Source organism: Sorex fumeus, unplaced genomic scaffold, assembly GCF_029834395.1.
Source record: "Sorex fumeus unplaced genomic scaffold, SorFum_2.1 ptg000126l, whole genome shotgun sequence".
Classification (NCBI taxonomy): Eukaryota; Metazoa; Chordata; class Mammalia; order Eulipotyphla; family Soricidae; genus Sorex; species Sorex fumeus.
The window spans coordinates 6,361,706-6,376,981 of NW_026606183.1; the positions used below are offsets into that span (position 1 = coordinate 6,361,706).

Sequence of the window (15,276 nt, forward strand, 5' to 3'; positions counted from 1 at the left end):
GGATAACGTCAAATGCCTAATAGCACCAGAAACAGAGCACTGTCAGGCACAAAATTAAAACTGCCTTCCACTCCACCCACTGTTCTCAAGATTGTTACTCAGTTTCCCCAGAGTTTTAGTGCCTCATGTTTCCCTTCATCCAACAGCTTCGATAATTAAAGCTGCCCTTTCTAAATTCCTCATCAGTCACTGCATCAATCCCCCACTGCCACCACCACCAGCCCCGGGCATTCTTTGTCAAAGTCTGACTATATCTCCTAAAGCCTAGACATAGGTGATGATTCAGCCAGATCCCGTAGGTCTTTTCTGGAGGGACCACCCCCAAGTAGTGATCTGGAAGCCCGGGATCTTTTCCCTACCATTCTGTGTGGTGATTCAACAGGAGAGCCCCCCACCCCGTGACCCAGATATTATCTGGGTCATATGGAGCAGTGTTTGGTAGGACCTGCATGGCTAGTGATAGAAAGGGCTGCTATGTGCTTTTTTTTTTTTTTTTTTTTTTGCTTTTTGGGTCACACCTGGCAATGCACAGGGGTTACTCCTGGCTCTTCACTTAGGAACCACTCCTGGTGGTGCTTGGGGGACCAAATGGGATGCTGGAAATCAAACCCGGGTTGGCCGCGTGCAAGGCAAACGCCCTACCTGCTGTGCTATTGCTCCAGCCCGGCTATGTGCTTCGTGACTCCATTACTGTCTCTCTAACCCCTGGAGTCATTCTGTTGCTTCTGTGTGCCCAGATTATCATGGATGTACTTTGTGTTTTTCATTTTGTTTGGGGCACACTAGGTGCTCGGGGTTTATTCTTGGTTTTGTTTTGATTTTTTGCTTTTTTTTTTTTGGATTTTTGGGTCACACCCGGTGATGCTCAGGGGTTACTCCTGGCTCTGCACTCAGGAATTACCCCTGGCGGTGCTCAGGGGACCATATGGGATGCTGGGAATCGAACCTAGGTCGGCCGCATGCAAGACAAACGCCCTACCCACTGTGCTATTGCTCCAGCCCCTTTGCTTTTTTCTGGGGGTCACACCCAGTGATGCACAGGGGTTACTCATGGCTTATGCACTCAGGAATTATTCCTGGCGGTGCTTGGGAGACCATATGGGATGCTGGGAATCGAACCCGGGTCGGTTCGCGTGCAAGGCAAACATCCTACCCGCTGTGCTATCACTCCAGCCCCTCCAGGTTTATTCTTGACTCTTTGGGGAACTGCTCCACAGGCTGCTGGAGCGGTTTTGGCTCAAACAACTAAAAACTTTTCAGCCTGGGAGTTTAAATACTTCTCCACCCCACTTCCTAATTCAGAATTTAACTGTCACTCTTTCTTCCAGCTCCTATGCAGAATTTACTGGGTTTGAACTTTTAGACCTTTGCCTAAGTTCTGCCCTTTCCCACCTCCCCTACTCCCTCTTTTCCATATGGGACCTCTCCCAGCACATCTCTTGGACACAGATCCTTCTTCTCTTGTATGCTCCTAGAGAATTCAACTTGAAATATCCTTTCTTAGCTTTTACCTGTGGGCCCCAGCTGCCTCAAGAAGGCCGGTGCTTCTTAGCCTTCACTGCTGCCTACAACCCTACAACACCCTCACCACCACTCCCACAACTGCCATCAGCATTATTTTCAGCCTGGAAAGGGTTTTTGTTATTAGTTCGGGAGCCACATATGGCTGGCTCTGCACTCAGGAATCATTCCTGGTGGTGCTTTCAGGACCATATGTGATGCCAGGGATCAAACCCGGGTTGGTGTTCAAGGCAAACTCCCTAACTGCTGTACTGTCTGGCAAGTTCTTTTTATTATTTTTTTCTTTTTGGGTCACACCCAGCGTTGCACAGGGGTTACTCCTGGCTCTGCACTCAGGAATTACTCCTGGTGGTGCTCTGGGGACCATATGGGATGATGGGGATTGAACCCGGGTTAGCTGCTTGCAAGGCACACGCCCTACCCACTGTACTATTGCTCCAGCCCTATCTGGCAAGTTTTTACTTTATGTTTCCACCACCTGGCATTTGACTCCTGGATATAGTCCCCATCTCCCTGAATCCCCCAGCCCCCTCCCAGCCCACCAAGCAGACGCTCAGGTCCAGGTCTTTCTTTCCTGGCAGACGAACTGGAGTTCCACGTGCTGTCTGACTGTGTGTGTGTGTGTGTGTGTACTGGAGTTCCACATGCTGTGAGTGTGTGTGTGTGTGTGTGTGTGTGTGTGTGTGTGTGAATCCCTGCTGAAGCCACCAAGTCTTTCTTTCCTGGCAGACGAACTGGAGTGCCACCTGCTATCTGACACTGTCCATGTGTGTGTGTGTGTGTGTGTGTGTGTGTGTGTGTGTGTGTGTGTATGTGTGTGTGTGTGTCTCTGCTGAAGACACCAGGGCCTCACATGTGTCTTTCCTTGGCAGCAGCAGGCACAGCTGGCTGGTGGTATTTTTAACCTGATTCCAGCTCAGGAGTCAGGTGGCTCAGAAGGTTACCCTAACCTTCACCTCTAGACTGCCAGGAAGGGAAGAGTTAGAACTGAGTTTCCAAGCTGTGCCAGCCCAGGCCTTCAATAATGTCTAAACCCAGAAATATTTGCTAAATGAATAAAAGGCCTTTGCACACACTGCCAGTCACCCCCCCCCCCCCACCTGCCAGAGCAAATAAGCAGAGGGCTTGGAGCCAGCTTGCTGTCTTCAGGCTGGCAGGACAGAGGCGAGGGCACGAAAAGTTAAACCCAAGGGCCCAGAGGCCCTGAATGGAGGGGGAAATAAAAAGTTCACTGCCCTCCCCATACATGGGGACCAAGAGGGCATTCATAATGTGAACTTTAATAACAAACAGCAGGTCAAAATTGGGGTTCCCAGAAACAACAATGATGGAGCTGGTGCTGGAGACCTTATCAGAAGGCCCCCCTTCCTCCCTGCACGGCCCAGGGCAGGAAGCAGGTGATTCTTCGGAGGACAGTGGTGCCTGGCTCCATGGAGTCCGTCTGTTTGGGGCTCTAAGACCCAAGATGCAGCAGTGCGTGGAGCAAGGAGGCGCCCTGCCTGGCCCTGAAGGTCCTGGCAAGGGGTAAGGCCCAGACTGGGCTGCAAGCAGGCCAAGGGCCGTGGATCAGATACGGAAGCTCTCCTCCCGGCCATCAATGTGACGGAGCCGCAGGTAGACATCCGTGCCGATGCCCTGCAGGGACTGCAGCCGAAGGGAACCACCAAGGTATTCGGCGTAGGCCCGGGACGTGGGCAGTCCAAAGCCAAACCTGGGCGGGGGCAGGGACACATAACAGAGCTGAGAGGCTGATCCTCCTGGACGCCCACCCCTCCAAACTGGCAGGTGGCCTCTTACCCGTGCATGGGTCCTGACTGGCCACCACTGTTCATGTCCAGGTGGCCGAAGAGTGGGCTGATCCGGGGGTCCTGCGTGCTGGCCTCAGCTGTCGTGAAGTGGTAGTCCATAACTCGATCCAGGTCTTTGTGAGCGATGCCCCCGCCCCGGTCTGAAATCCTGGCAGGATGTTAACACGGGAAGGGGACACGACTCACTAATTTCAAGCCAACAGAGTCTGCCTTCCTGTGCCTTCCATCCATAGGTGAGATGTGTCCGTCTACATGCCTGAATTTTTTTTTTTTGTTTTTGGGAACACACCAAACTTGCTCAGGGTTTACTCCTGGCTCAGAGCTCAAGAACTACTTCTAGTAGCGATCTGGGGACCATATGGGATGATGGATATCGAACCCAGGTCAGCCACATACAAGGCATGCTATATTAACTCTCTAGCCCCTAAATGCCTAAACTTTTAACAATAATATGGGCTGAAGTGATAAGTACAGTGCATAGGATGCCAGCCTTGCACAAGGCAAACTGGGGTTTGATCCCAGGCACCCCATATGGTCCCCCAAGGCCACCAAGGAGTCGTCCCTGAGAAGTAAGCCCCGAGGACCGCCAAGTGTGGCCCAATGCCCCCCAAGTAATCATAATGATATAATTTATTGAATACTTAGGAGGTAACAGATTTTCTTCTGACTTTCTTGGGTTTGGGGGCCACAGCTAGCAGTGCTCTAGGACTATTCCTGCTCTCTGCACTGCTGAGGACCACATACAGTGCCAGGATCTTGAACCATGATTGGCCTCATCTCTCTCTGGGACTGGGCCTGACCCTTGTTCTTCATAAAGCTATGTTTCTTCACCTTTGCCTGGGCTACTGACTGCTTAAACCTTCTCAGAGGATTTGACAATTATCCTCAGCCTAAACTGATGACTCCTCAATCTTTCACCATCCCAGGTCCCCCACTGTCAATAAAGGCAGGGCCCCAGGGCCTGTGGCTGGCCCCAGATCCATTCATATCCATCTTGTGACAATCCCAGGACTTCTCACATGCAAGGCATGTGCTCTACCACTGAGTCACCTCCCCGGTTCCAGAGAACACCTGTCCAGTGGGGATCAGGTCTCTCTGGTGAGGTATTGGCTCCAGCCCACACAGTAAGTCAGAAATGGAGCCTGGAACCCCACTCTTCCCTAACCCACTCCCACACAGCGCAAACCTGATAACGAGATCAATATCATTGTTGGCAATGGTGATGACCACATCAGGGACATTGTAGGGAGTGTCTAGATGACTCTCCATTGTGGCTCTATGCAGAGGAGAAAGACCAATAAGTGGTGGAAGCACAACCTCACGCCAGTTCCTGTCCACCTTCTGCATATCCAGCTAACCTACCTCATGGCATTTTTGAGCAGTTCAGGCAAGATATAGTCCAGCGGCATAGGGATGAAGGGGAATCGGGCAGCCACATGTCCATTGATGCGGACCCGGGGGGCATTGCCATACTTGTGCTCACACAGGCGCCTGCAGTGAGGAGCAGGTGTTTAGACCTAGATCAGTGGTTCTCAGCTAGAGGCTGTTCTGCTCCTCTTCCCCCTCCCAAAAGGTGCAATTCCTAAGGACATTTGGTTCTCATAACTAGGGAATAGATCATGTGCCTATAGGAGCCAGGGATTCTCTTAAAATTCCTACAGTTTTGGTCCCTGACCAAAATGAATTATCTCTCCCCAAATCTTCATTGTGCCACAGCTGAAGAACCAAGTGGCCTAGAACATGCTTTGGGCAAGGGCTCAGAGCCAACCTCCCCTTTGGGAAGCATCCACCCCCTCAGCTGCTCTGGCCTCACCTGGCGAAGTCCACCCACTTTTCAATAATCTTCTTTGGTGAAAGGCGAGTGCAGATGATGCCTACGAAGTCAGGCTGGCGAGAGAAAGAGATCGGAACTAGATGGCTCCTTCACTGCCACCCCTGAACCGCTGAAGTAGTGCCAGCCTCTCCCCAGGCCCGGGATCCAAGGCCCCCTGCCCAAGGGGCCTTCTCAGTCCCTAGCACCCCACCTTGTCCTCATGCAGTGCCAGATGATGTGTGGCCAGCATGCGGATTCCGAGTCGTGAAGTCAGCGTCTTGTCTAAGAAGAAGCGGACGAGCTTCTCATCCTGTAAAGTGTAGGGCCTCAGAAACGCTATGCTCTTCCCTGCTCCCGCCCCCCCCCCCCCAAAATAGGTGTTGACCCACACTGTGCTGCCCCTGACCTCTATGTGCTTCCGGCTCTCGCGCAGACCCTCAGCTAAGAGAGTCACCACGTCCTTGTGGTCATCCAGCAGCTGTCGCACCAGCTGGCAATACTGGGTCTCATCCGCCTGGTCCTTGATCTTTGGGGCACAGAATCATGAGCATAGGTGGTCCAGCCCTGTCAGCGCAGCCACCCCCGCTCCCCCCGCCCTTACCCAGCCCTCACCGGAGGAAAGTCTGTCAGCTTCTGGAAGGCACGGATGTACAGCTCGTGCTGCAAGGAAGAGGTGTAGCAATTCTGGGCACTGAGTCCAGAGCAGTCACCCATGCTTACCCATGGGGATTGCCATCCGCCTCAGCCGCCCATCGTTGCCTTGGAAGCATCTGAGAACATGCAGTCTTGGCTTGTGAAGGCTGTGGTCTGAGTCCCCTATGACCCAGAAACCTTTTGGCAGGCAAGTCTGCACTCGGGTTCCTTCTCCCCCTTTGCCTCCTGGGCAGTAGCCACACAGATGCCGGGCTCTTTCTACCAGGGAAACCGGCGCCCCCTGGAGGCCGCCTTACCACGTGCAGTATGGTGGGGTTGCAGCCAATGATGAAGGGGAGGCTGCGGAAGCCCTTGATGCGGTGAGCGATTCTCACGGGCAACTCTTGCTGCAAGTAACGGGCACTTTTCTAGAAGAGGAAAGGCGAGTCGAGGGCTGAGTGGCTGGGCCGGAGCTCCAGGCACCAAGAGAAAAGGAAAGGAGCCAGAAATCTTACCAGAAGGTGGCTGCCATCCTGAGAGCGCCCGGAGTACAGCATCATGGTTGGAGTGAGGCGGACGGAGGGCTGGGGGTGGGATTGGCTTTGAACGGGGGGACCTCCAGCACCTCCGGCCCCACCCTTTCTCCTGGGCACCCGCTCCAGCCCCTGGCCCTAGCCTCCCTGCCTGCTGTGTGTGCACCTTCTCCGCTGCCACGTCGATGGCCGACTGGTTGTAAAAGGAGGTGACAGTCTTGGAGCGTTCCCGGGCCATCTCCAGGTGATGAGCGTCGGTGACCGAGGTGGAGCGGGCGCGGAGCGAGAGTGCGGGCACCAGGAGGGGCCGGAGTGGAGGCCCCCCCCGGGGGCCGCCCCCCAGCACGGACGCCAGGATCATCTCCTCTGTCGGGACAGGCGACCACTACGGCTGCAGACCAGGCAGGCCCAGGCCACCCCAAAACGGGCCAAGAAGGTCGAGGGTGTGGGTGGACAGGGCTCCTCTGTGGCCTCAGGGATGAGGGCCGGCGAACGGTGCTGCCAAGCTCAGCCCCCGGGGAGCCGCTCCCATCTATCCGGGGAGAAGGGGCCCTTGTCAAGCTTCGAGTCCAGCAGCCCCACATCATCACGTGGGCACGGCAACCCCTGACCACCCCCTTGGCCATCTCCCCCCGCGCCCAGAGCGACCCTTGACCACCCCGCTTCCCCGAGATCCTGTCGTTCTACTCGAGGCGCGCCCTAACGATCTCAGACCCAGCCGGCAGGAAACCCTCACCCGGCCTCCCTCCGGCCCCCTCATTCGGGGGGCGGGGCTGACCCCCGCCAGTCTCTACACCCGGCGCCGAAGCCCGGCCTGCGTACGTGCTCCAGGGCACTGCACTGTGCGCCGGGGGCCCACCGCCCCCGGCTGCGACTTGGGGGTTTCCATCTGGCTCCCCTTACAAGGGGCACTTGATTCGCCCGGGTACCCCCATATGGTAGATGAGAGATCCCTCCCTCTTGCACCCCGGTCCAAGTACACCCCCAGTTCAGCCCCATGGCGGAGGCTGCGGGTGCGTGTTACGAAGCTTCCACGGGCAGCGCCGGTACCGATACTCCACTTACCGCGGGGCCAGAGCCCGGGCCGGGGTCCGAGCGGAACAGCCCGAACGGTCGACAGGCGGGGGTAGCCGAGCCGCCTGCGCCTTCGGGCGCTGTGACGTCGCGGGGCTGTGGGCGCCCGGTGCCTCCTGGGAGTTGTAGTCCAGCGAGGAGGACGTGCGCTCCATCGCTGTCCCGCTCTTGCTCCAGACCCCTAGGTAGCTTGCAGTTGCCTGTGTCCTCTCGGTGCCTCTTGTCACCTGCTCTCCCTGGGAGCGAAATGAGAAAGGGCGAGAAGACTCTTCAGATGTAAAGCACGGGTCCCCAGACTGAATTATTCTTCCCCAAGATCTCCGTCTTTTTTATTTTCTCTCCTCCTTTCCTTTCTTGGCTTCCCTCCTTTCTTCCTTTCCTTCCTTCTCATGTTTGGGCCACACTGGGCAGTATTCAGGAGCTACCCCTGGTTCAGTGCTCAGGCGACTATGGGAGCCAAGGATTAAACCCAGGGCTCCCTCACTGCAAAGCATGCACTTCCGCCCTTTTTTTAAAATTATTTACTGCTATTTATTCAGCTATTGGTTAAGCTGATTGAATTGGGCATGAAGTCCACTACTCCAGCCTTTAGAGGCGTCTTCCCCAACCCAGTCTCCTTTCATATATTGACTGATTTTGGGGGAAACTAAATTGCTTAGATCAGATCCCAGTTCAGCCTCAAATTGTTTGTGGCAAGTTAAAAACTACTGTGTGGGTCAAGAGATAGTACAGAAATTTAGGTACTTATCGTGAACTGAAGAGATTCAGTGGGTTGAGTGCTTTCCTGCATGTGGTCCACCTGGTTGAGCATTGAGACCGCATATGGTCTCCTGAGCACCTCCAGGAGTGATCCCTGACCATCGCTAAATGTGGCGTAACACCATCCTCCCCAAATAGAAGACTGTTATTTTTTCCAAATAGGAAGTGAGAGGAGCAAGAGACTCTGTACCTTTGTGTCTATGTGTGCACATCGATGTGTGTGTTTACTAGATCTTTTTTTTTTTAACCATGGTTACAGATTTTGTAACTATGTTGGGTGGAGGAGCACACCTAGTGGCAGTCAGGACTTACTCCTGGCTCTGAGCTCATGGATGACTCCTGGGGGTTCCAGGGACCATATGGAGAGCCAGGGATTGAACCCAGGTCAGCCTTGTGCAAGGCACACGCCCTACTTGCTATACTATTTGTCTCCAGTCCCAAACATGACTGCATTCAGTGCTAAGTAAATTTTGTCCTAGAATTTTAATTTGATTTTTGGACCACACCCAGCTGTGCTCAGGGCTTCCTCCTGACTCTGCACTCAGGAATCATTCCTGGCAGAACTCAAGGCACCATATGGAGTGCCAGGGATCAACCCACATGCAAGGAAAGTGCCTTACCCACTATATTATTGCTCCAGCCCCACGGCTATTTTAAAAATTACCTTTGTGCTCCAAAGATGTCACCTGCTTCACTAACTCCATTTTAAAATGTTGGGTTTTGGGGCCAGAATACTACTTCAGCAGGTAGGGCATTTGCCTGGTTGACCCAGGTTCAGTCCCTAGCATCCCATATGGTCCCCTGATCCCTCCAGGAGTAATCCCTGAATACAGAACCTGTAGTAAATCCTGAGCACCACAGGGGATAGACTAAAAAACAAATTTGAGTTTTGGTTTGGGGGGGCCACAACTGGCTTGGTGCTTAGGGGTCACTCCCAGCAGCACTCTTGAGTACCATGTGGTAGGAGGCATTGGTCCTGAGGTTTCTGCATGCCAATCATGTGTTCCAGCCCTTTCACTTATCTATCTGCCTCCATTTAAAACTTTTTGTTGTTATTCATCCAGGGGGTCACAAGTTGAGGTGCTCAGGAGTTACTCCCAGCTCATGACCCGGGGCTTGCGCCCCATGGTGCATGGGAGAACATGCAGAGCTAGGGATTAAAAAGGGATGAAAAATGCTGAGTAATCCCTGCTCATTGGCAAGTATGGCCCCAAAACCAAAACCAAAAATAAAATAGGTGTGATCCTTCCCCAAGGCTCACCTACCTGAGAGTTGGGGGAATGTTTTCAGACAAAGGGACTCCGCGGGTCCCAGCTCCATGGTAAAGTCCCTGGGTTTGAGTCCCAGCACCACCTGGTCTGAAGCACTGCTTAGAGTGATGCCAAAGTAGGGAATAGCCTTGCAGCCCTGTCTGCACCATGGGCGTGTCCAAGTCTTGGGGTTTCCTCATCAGCCCCCCATCCCTATACCTTCTATCATGCCCCCTTCCCCTACCCTTACCCCAGAATCCTGGAAATATTCCAGGTTTCTTGTTGGAGCAATAGCACAGTGGGTAGGGCGTTTTCCTTGCATACAGCCGACCCGGGTTTGATTCCTCCATCCCTCTTGGAGAGCCCAGCAAGCTACCAAGAGTATCCAGCCCGCATGGCAGAGCCTGGCAAACTCCTCATGGCGTATTCGATATGCCAAAAACAGTAACAACAAGTCTCACAAATGGAGACGTTACTGGTGCCCGCTCCAGCAAATCAATGAACAACGGAAGGACAGTTCTACAGTGCTACAGTTGTTTTGTTTTGGGGTCACACTTGGAGGTGCTCAGGACTTACTCCTGGAAGGCTCGGGAACCAGATGGGGTGCTGGAGATTGAACCTGAGTCAGTCTCACGCAAGGCAAATGCCTCACCCACAGCACAAGAGCTCTGGCCTCTCCTTCTCCTTCTCCTCTTTTGCTTCTCCTTTTGTTTTTCTTTTTTCCAGTGCAGGCAACTAATCCCAGGACCTCCCCAGGGGACGCACGTTTTCTGCTACAGAGCCGCATCCCCAGCCATGGGAGTACTCTGGACAGGAGCCCACGCAGCTGTGGGACTCACAGAGGGAGGGAAAGGGTGCTTCTGGTGGTGAGGACAGTGTGCTCTGAGAGGGGCAGCCTGAGAATCAGTGGCTATGGGGATGTTGGGAGCTGGGAAGGGCCTCACCCCATCTGACCCTGTCAGCTGCTGCCTCCTGGTGGCAGAGGGTGGCCCAGCATGCAGTCACTCTCTCAGAGCACACATTGTTGCTTGTGGTTGAGCTCTGTTCATTGCCACAACCACCCCGGAAGTAGATACTAGTGCCCCTATTTTACAGATGCTGTAACAGACATGCTGTAACAGACCATAAGATTAAAATACTTTTCTTTCCAAATCCCACGACCACAACACACCCTTACAAAAAGATGACCAAAACCCCATAACAGTAATCTCTCAACGTCAGTGGTCTAAATTCACCATTTAAGAGACACAGAGTGGCAAAATGGATACAGAGACAGGACCCAAGAGACAGAACCCAACATTCTTCTGCCTACAAGAAACTCATCTCAACAGTCAGAGCAAACACAGACTCAAAGTGAAAGGATGGAAAAACAATCCTACAAGCAAACAGCTCCTTCAAAAAAAGCTGGAGTGGCCATACTAGTATCTGACAACATTAAATTTCACGTTGAAAAAAATTAGAAGGGACAGCGAAGGCTATTTTCTCTTCATCAAGGGATACGTACAACAGGAAGAAATCACACTCTTAAATGTATACGCACCTAATGAGGGAACAGCTAAATACTTAAAACAACTGCTAACAGATTTTAAGGATGGCATTGCTAGCAACACAATAGTAGTTGGAGACTTCAACATCGCCTTATCACCTCTGGAGAGATCAACAAGAACAAAACTCAGCAAGGAATCACTGGCTTTGAAAGAAGAAGTAGAAGAGAAAGGGTTTATAGACCTATACAGGGCTTTACACCCCAAAAAGAAAGAATACACAGTAGGTTAAAGAAACTTTGGTACATTTATACAATGGAGTACTATGTAGCTGTTAGAAAAGATGAAGTAATGAAATTTACATACAAGTGGTACTACATGGAAAGTATCATGTTAAGCGAAATGAGTCAGAAAGAGAGGGATAGACATAGAAAGATTGCATTCATCTGGCAAACATAAAGCAACAAAACGGGAGACTAACACCCAAGAATGGCCGAGATTAGTACCAGGAATTTTGCTCCATGACTTGGAGGCCAGCCACATGTGCTAGGGGAAAAGGGAGCTCAGAGACGGGAGTACCAAATAAAGGGTGTTGGGAGGATCCTCCCAGGATGGGAGAAGCATGCTGAAAGTAGACTATAGACCAAACATGATTGCCAATCAGTGCCTCTTTTGCAAACCACAATACCCAAAAGGGGAGAGAGAACAAAAAGGAATGCCCTGCCACAGAGGCAGGGTGGGATGCGGGGGATGGGAGTGGGAGGGATACTGGGATCCGTGGTAGTGGGAAATGGGCACTGGTGGAGGGATGGGTATTTGATCATTGTATAATTGAAACCCAAGCACAAAAATTTGTGAGTCTACAACTGTACCTCATGGTGTCTCACTAATAAAAATTAAAAAACTATATAAAAAAGAATGATAGAACTAAATACCCAAAAGCACAAAGTAAACAACAATGAAAACAAAAAACCCAAACTTCAATAACTAAATGTAAAAGATGCCTGTAAATATGGCAGGCTGGAGCTGGGATGGGCAGGTATAAGAGGAAACCTTGGAACACTGGTGGAGGGAAGTTGATGTTAGTGATGAAACATTGTATAAAACATTATATAGTTGTCAAAAACCCAACTGTGAAGAATTTTGTAACTCAAGGTGCTTTCATAAAAACATAAAATTATAAACAAAAAAATAAAATACTTGTCTTTCTTTTCTTTTTTGGGGGGGGGGGCTTTCTGGGTCACACCCGGCGATGCACAGGGGTTACTCCTGGCTCATGCATTCAGGAATTACTCCTGACGGTGCTCAGGGAACCATATGGGATGGATGCTGGGAATTGAACTGGGGTCGGCCGCGTGCAAGGTAAACGCCCTACCCGATGTACTATAGCTCCAGTCCCCATCCAGACACTTTCTGCTTTGGGACCTGAGGGCCTCACTAGCTGGGGTGGGGCGCCGGGGGTGGGGCAGAGCCTCTGTCTGAACCTTTCCCCAGTACTTTTCTGCAGTGCTCACAGTACACTGTACATACAGGAGCAGTTTCCTTCAGGCTTCTGCCTGTGTGTCTGCTGAGTAGAGCCCATACTGATCGTCCTCTTTAATTTGGGGCTTGAGGCTGAACTTGGTAGTGCTTGGATTACTCTCAGCTCTGTGCTCACTCTCTGTAGTCCTGGGGATCAAACTGCGATGGCTGCAGGCAAGGCAAACACCACCTCATTTCACAACACTGTCCTGTCTCCCGTGATCATCCTCTTTAAAATCACAAGCACCAGGTGATGCTGTTGCTTAGCTAGAAGCATCGGCTTTTCCCGTGCGGGACTGTCAGGTGGATTCTGGACACCGCCAACTACAAACACACCAAACAACAGCAAAACAGTCCTATCGCCTGTGGTAACCATCTACTGCTATGTGACAAATTGCCGCCCCAAATAAAACTAATTGTTTAACTGATGGTGTTTATGATCTCTCACACTTTTTTGTGGGGGTGGGTGGGATGGAGGAGCAACACGGTGTTGCCAGGGATCCCTCTGACCCATCTCACACTTCTTGGGTCAGAATTCAGCTCAGTGATTCTGCCTCAAAGTTTCCCCTGAGGTTACAGTGAAGATATTGAGATGAGGTCTGGAGAGAGAGTATAGCAGGTAGGGCCTTGCACACAGCTGACCCGGGTTCAATTTCCAGCACCCTATATGGTCCCCTGAACCCCACTAGGAGTAATTCCTGAGTGTAGAGCCAGGAGTAAGCCCTGGGTACTGACAGATGTGCCCCCCCACAAATAACAAATGGATTGGAGAGATAGTAAGGTGGATAAGGCACTGACCTTGCATGTTCAACCCCTCAGTACCCATATGGTCCTCCAAGCACTGCCAGGAATAACTCCTGAGTGCAGAGCCAGGATTAATCCCGAGCATCTCCGGGTGTGACCCCCCCCACAAACGTTTAATTTTTAAAAACATGATAGCTAAAACAACATCATTAGATGACTTGAACTGGTACCAGAAAATCCACTTTCAGGTGGGTGTCTCCCAGGCCGGGATAATGAGTGCAGCCCCTTTCCTTGCTGAGTAAACCTCTTCCTAGGTTCCTTAACATCCTAATAAAATGGCAACTGGATTCACCCAGACTGAGTGAATGAGATGGAAACAGCAACATCTCTGACAGCCTCCAAAGTCACAACTGTCTTTTATGTACTATCTTATTTGAACAGATGGACTCTGCAGAGTGAAAGAAGAGATTGCACAATGGTATGTATAAGCCAGGGGCTGGAAATAACTGAGATAATTATGGAACTGGCTACTGCAGCCTGAAGGCTGTCATGCTGTGAGGGAAAAGAAGCCTCTACAAAGAGACTTCATGGATATAGGTAAGCCCTAGAGAGGTGTGTGGGGGGTGGGTGGGAGGAGAGAGAGAAAGAACGAGTCGGTGACAGAGACAGGAACAAGAACAGGGACAGTTAGGGAGGGAGGCGAGGAGAGAAAAACTGGGTTAGTCCTCATCTCCTTCCGTTCCCCATTGTTCCAATTTTAGCCATAATTTGACAGTAAGTGCATCCAGCAAAGCTGACCAATCAAAATTTTCTTCCCCAATTCCTAATTCATAAATACTGAGAGAAAAAAAGAAAATGAGCATTATTATTTTAAATCCACTGAACAACAGTAAGTCCTCAATGGAGCCCACCACTCGGTATAGATTTCCCTATATACTTTTGGGGTTTTGTTTTTCTTTGTGGTACCAGGGATTATAACAAAGGCCTCACATTTTCAAGGTCTGTGCTCTGCCACTTAACCAGTAACCTTTCTCTTGGGACAGGAATCTGTGTGCAATCCCCAGCCCTTCCACTCTAGCTTTTCCACACGGATAAGGAATTGGAATAATTCCAAATGACTGAATTTGGAAACTAAGCCATATATATATATATATATATATATATATATATATATATATGCACTGTAGCACTGTCCTCCCATTGTTCATTGATTGATTTGTTCGAGCGGGCACCAGTAACATTTCACAACAAATTGTGAGACTTGTTACTGTTTTTGGCATATGGAATATGTCACGGGTAGCTTGCCAGGCTTTGCCGTGCAGGCGAGATACTTTCGGTAGCTTGCCGGGCTCTCCGAGAGGGGCAGAGGAATCGAACTCGGGTCGGCCATGTTGGCCGCTTGCAAGGCAAATGCTCTACCCGCTGTGCTACACACACACACACACACACACACACACACACACACACATATACATATATATGTGTATATATTTCAGTTTCCATCTTGCTTTCCCTTTCGTCATCTGTACTACTAGAGGAACGCAGGCATAGATAACAGGAACACTGCAGGAAACTCTAAAAACAGGCCTAATTTTTTTTTTTCTTTTTGGGTCACACCGGCGATGCACAGGGGTAACTCCTGGCTTTGCACTCAGGAATTACTCCTGGCGGTGCTTGGGGGACCATATGGGATGCTGGGAATTGAACCCGGGTTGGCCACGTGCAAAGCAAACACCCTCCCCGCCATACTTTTGTCACTCCAGCCCCACAGACCTGTCTTAGTCTTGGAATTTATTTCCCATAGCTACTGTAACAAATTGCCACAAATTTAGAGTTTTTAAAACACAGGCACATGAATTAGTAACAGAAAGAAAGCTCTGATGACTGGAGCACATTCTTTGCAAGCAGGAAGCCTAAATTAGATCCCAAGCACAGAATAGTCCCGTGAACAATGCATTCAGCCCATTGGCCTCTTTCTGGCCTCTGCCTTTCTTTCGAAGTCATATATCCCTCTGACTGCTTCTGCATGTTTCTTCTCTGTATTTTTGGTATGTTTCTTTGTTTTTGTTTCTTGGACCAAACCTATTGGTGCTCAGGGGATACCCCTGGCTCTGCACTCCGGACTCCTGGCAGTGC

The 15,276-nt window shown here is 51.0% G+C and overlaps 1 protein-coding gene across 1 annotated transcript; it reads right to left on the reverse strand.

Annotated features, from left to right (window-relative positions):
* Nucleotides 1-2,781: 2,781 nt before the first annotated feature.
* On the reverse strand, nucleotides 2,782-7,479 carry BCKDK (branched chain keto acid dehydrogenase kinase). The gene is made up of 12 exons (XM_056137638.1): nucleotides 7,374-7,479; nucleotides 6,475-6,840; nucleotides 6,291-6,359; nucleotides 6,093-6,203; nucleotides 5,755-5,802; nucleotides 5,549-5,668; nucleotides 5,354-5,452; nucleotides 5,143-5,216; nucleotides 4,692-4,820; nucleotides 4,516-4,605; nucleotides 3,319-3,477; nucleotides 2,782-3,232 (listed from the first exon to the last, which is right to left on the reverse strand). Exons 2-12 carry the CDS (start codon nucleotides 6,667-6,669, stop codon nucleotides 3,088-3,090), a joined length of 1,239 nt encoding a protein of 412 aa, XP_055993613.1. The 5' UTR covers nucleotides 6,670-6,840; nucleotides 7,374-7,479; the 3' UTR covers nucleotides 2,782-3,087.
* Between the last annotated feature and the right edge of the window lie 7,797 nt (nucleotides 7,480-15,276).

What these genes read in the sequence shown, in the direction of transcription:
- BCKDK (XM_056137638.1), bottom strand. Translation starts at nt 6,669, where the DNA reads ATGATCCTGGCGTCCGTGCTGGGGGGCGGCCCCCGGGGGGGGCCTCCA. An exon ending in TCGACGTGGCAGCGGAGAAG is followed by an intron (nt 6,360 to 6,474) that starts GTGCACACACAG and finishes TCCCACCCCCAG; the next exon opens with CCCTCCGTCCGCCTCACTCC. An exon ending in AGAGCCGGAAGCACATAGAG is followed by an intron (nt 5,453 to 5,548) that starts GTCAGGGGCAGC and finishes TACACTTTACAG; the next exon opens with GATGAGAAGCTCGTCCGCTT.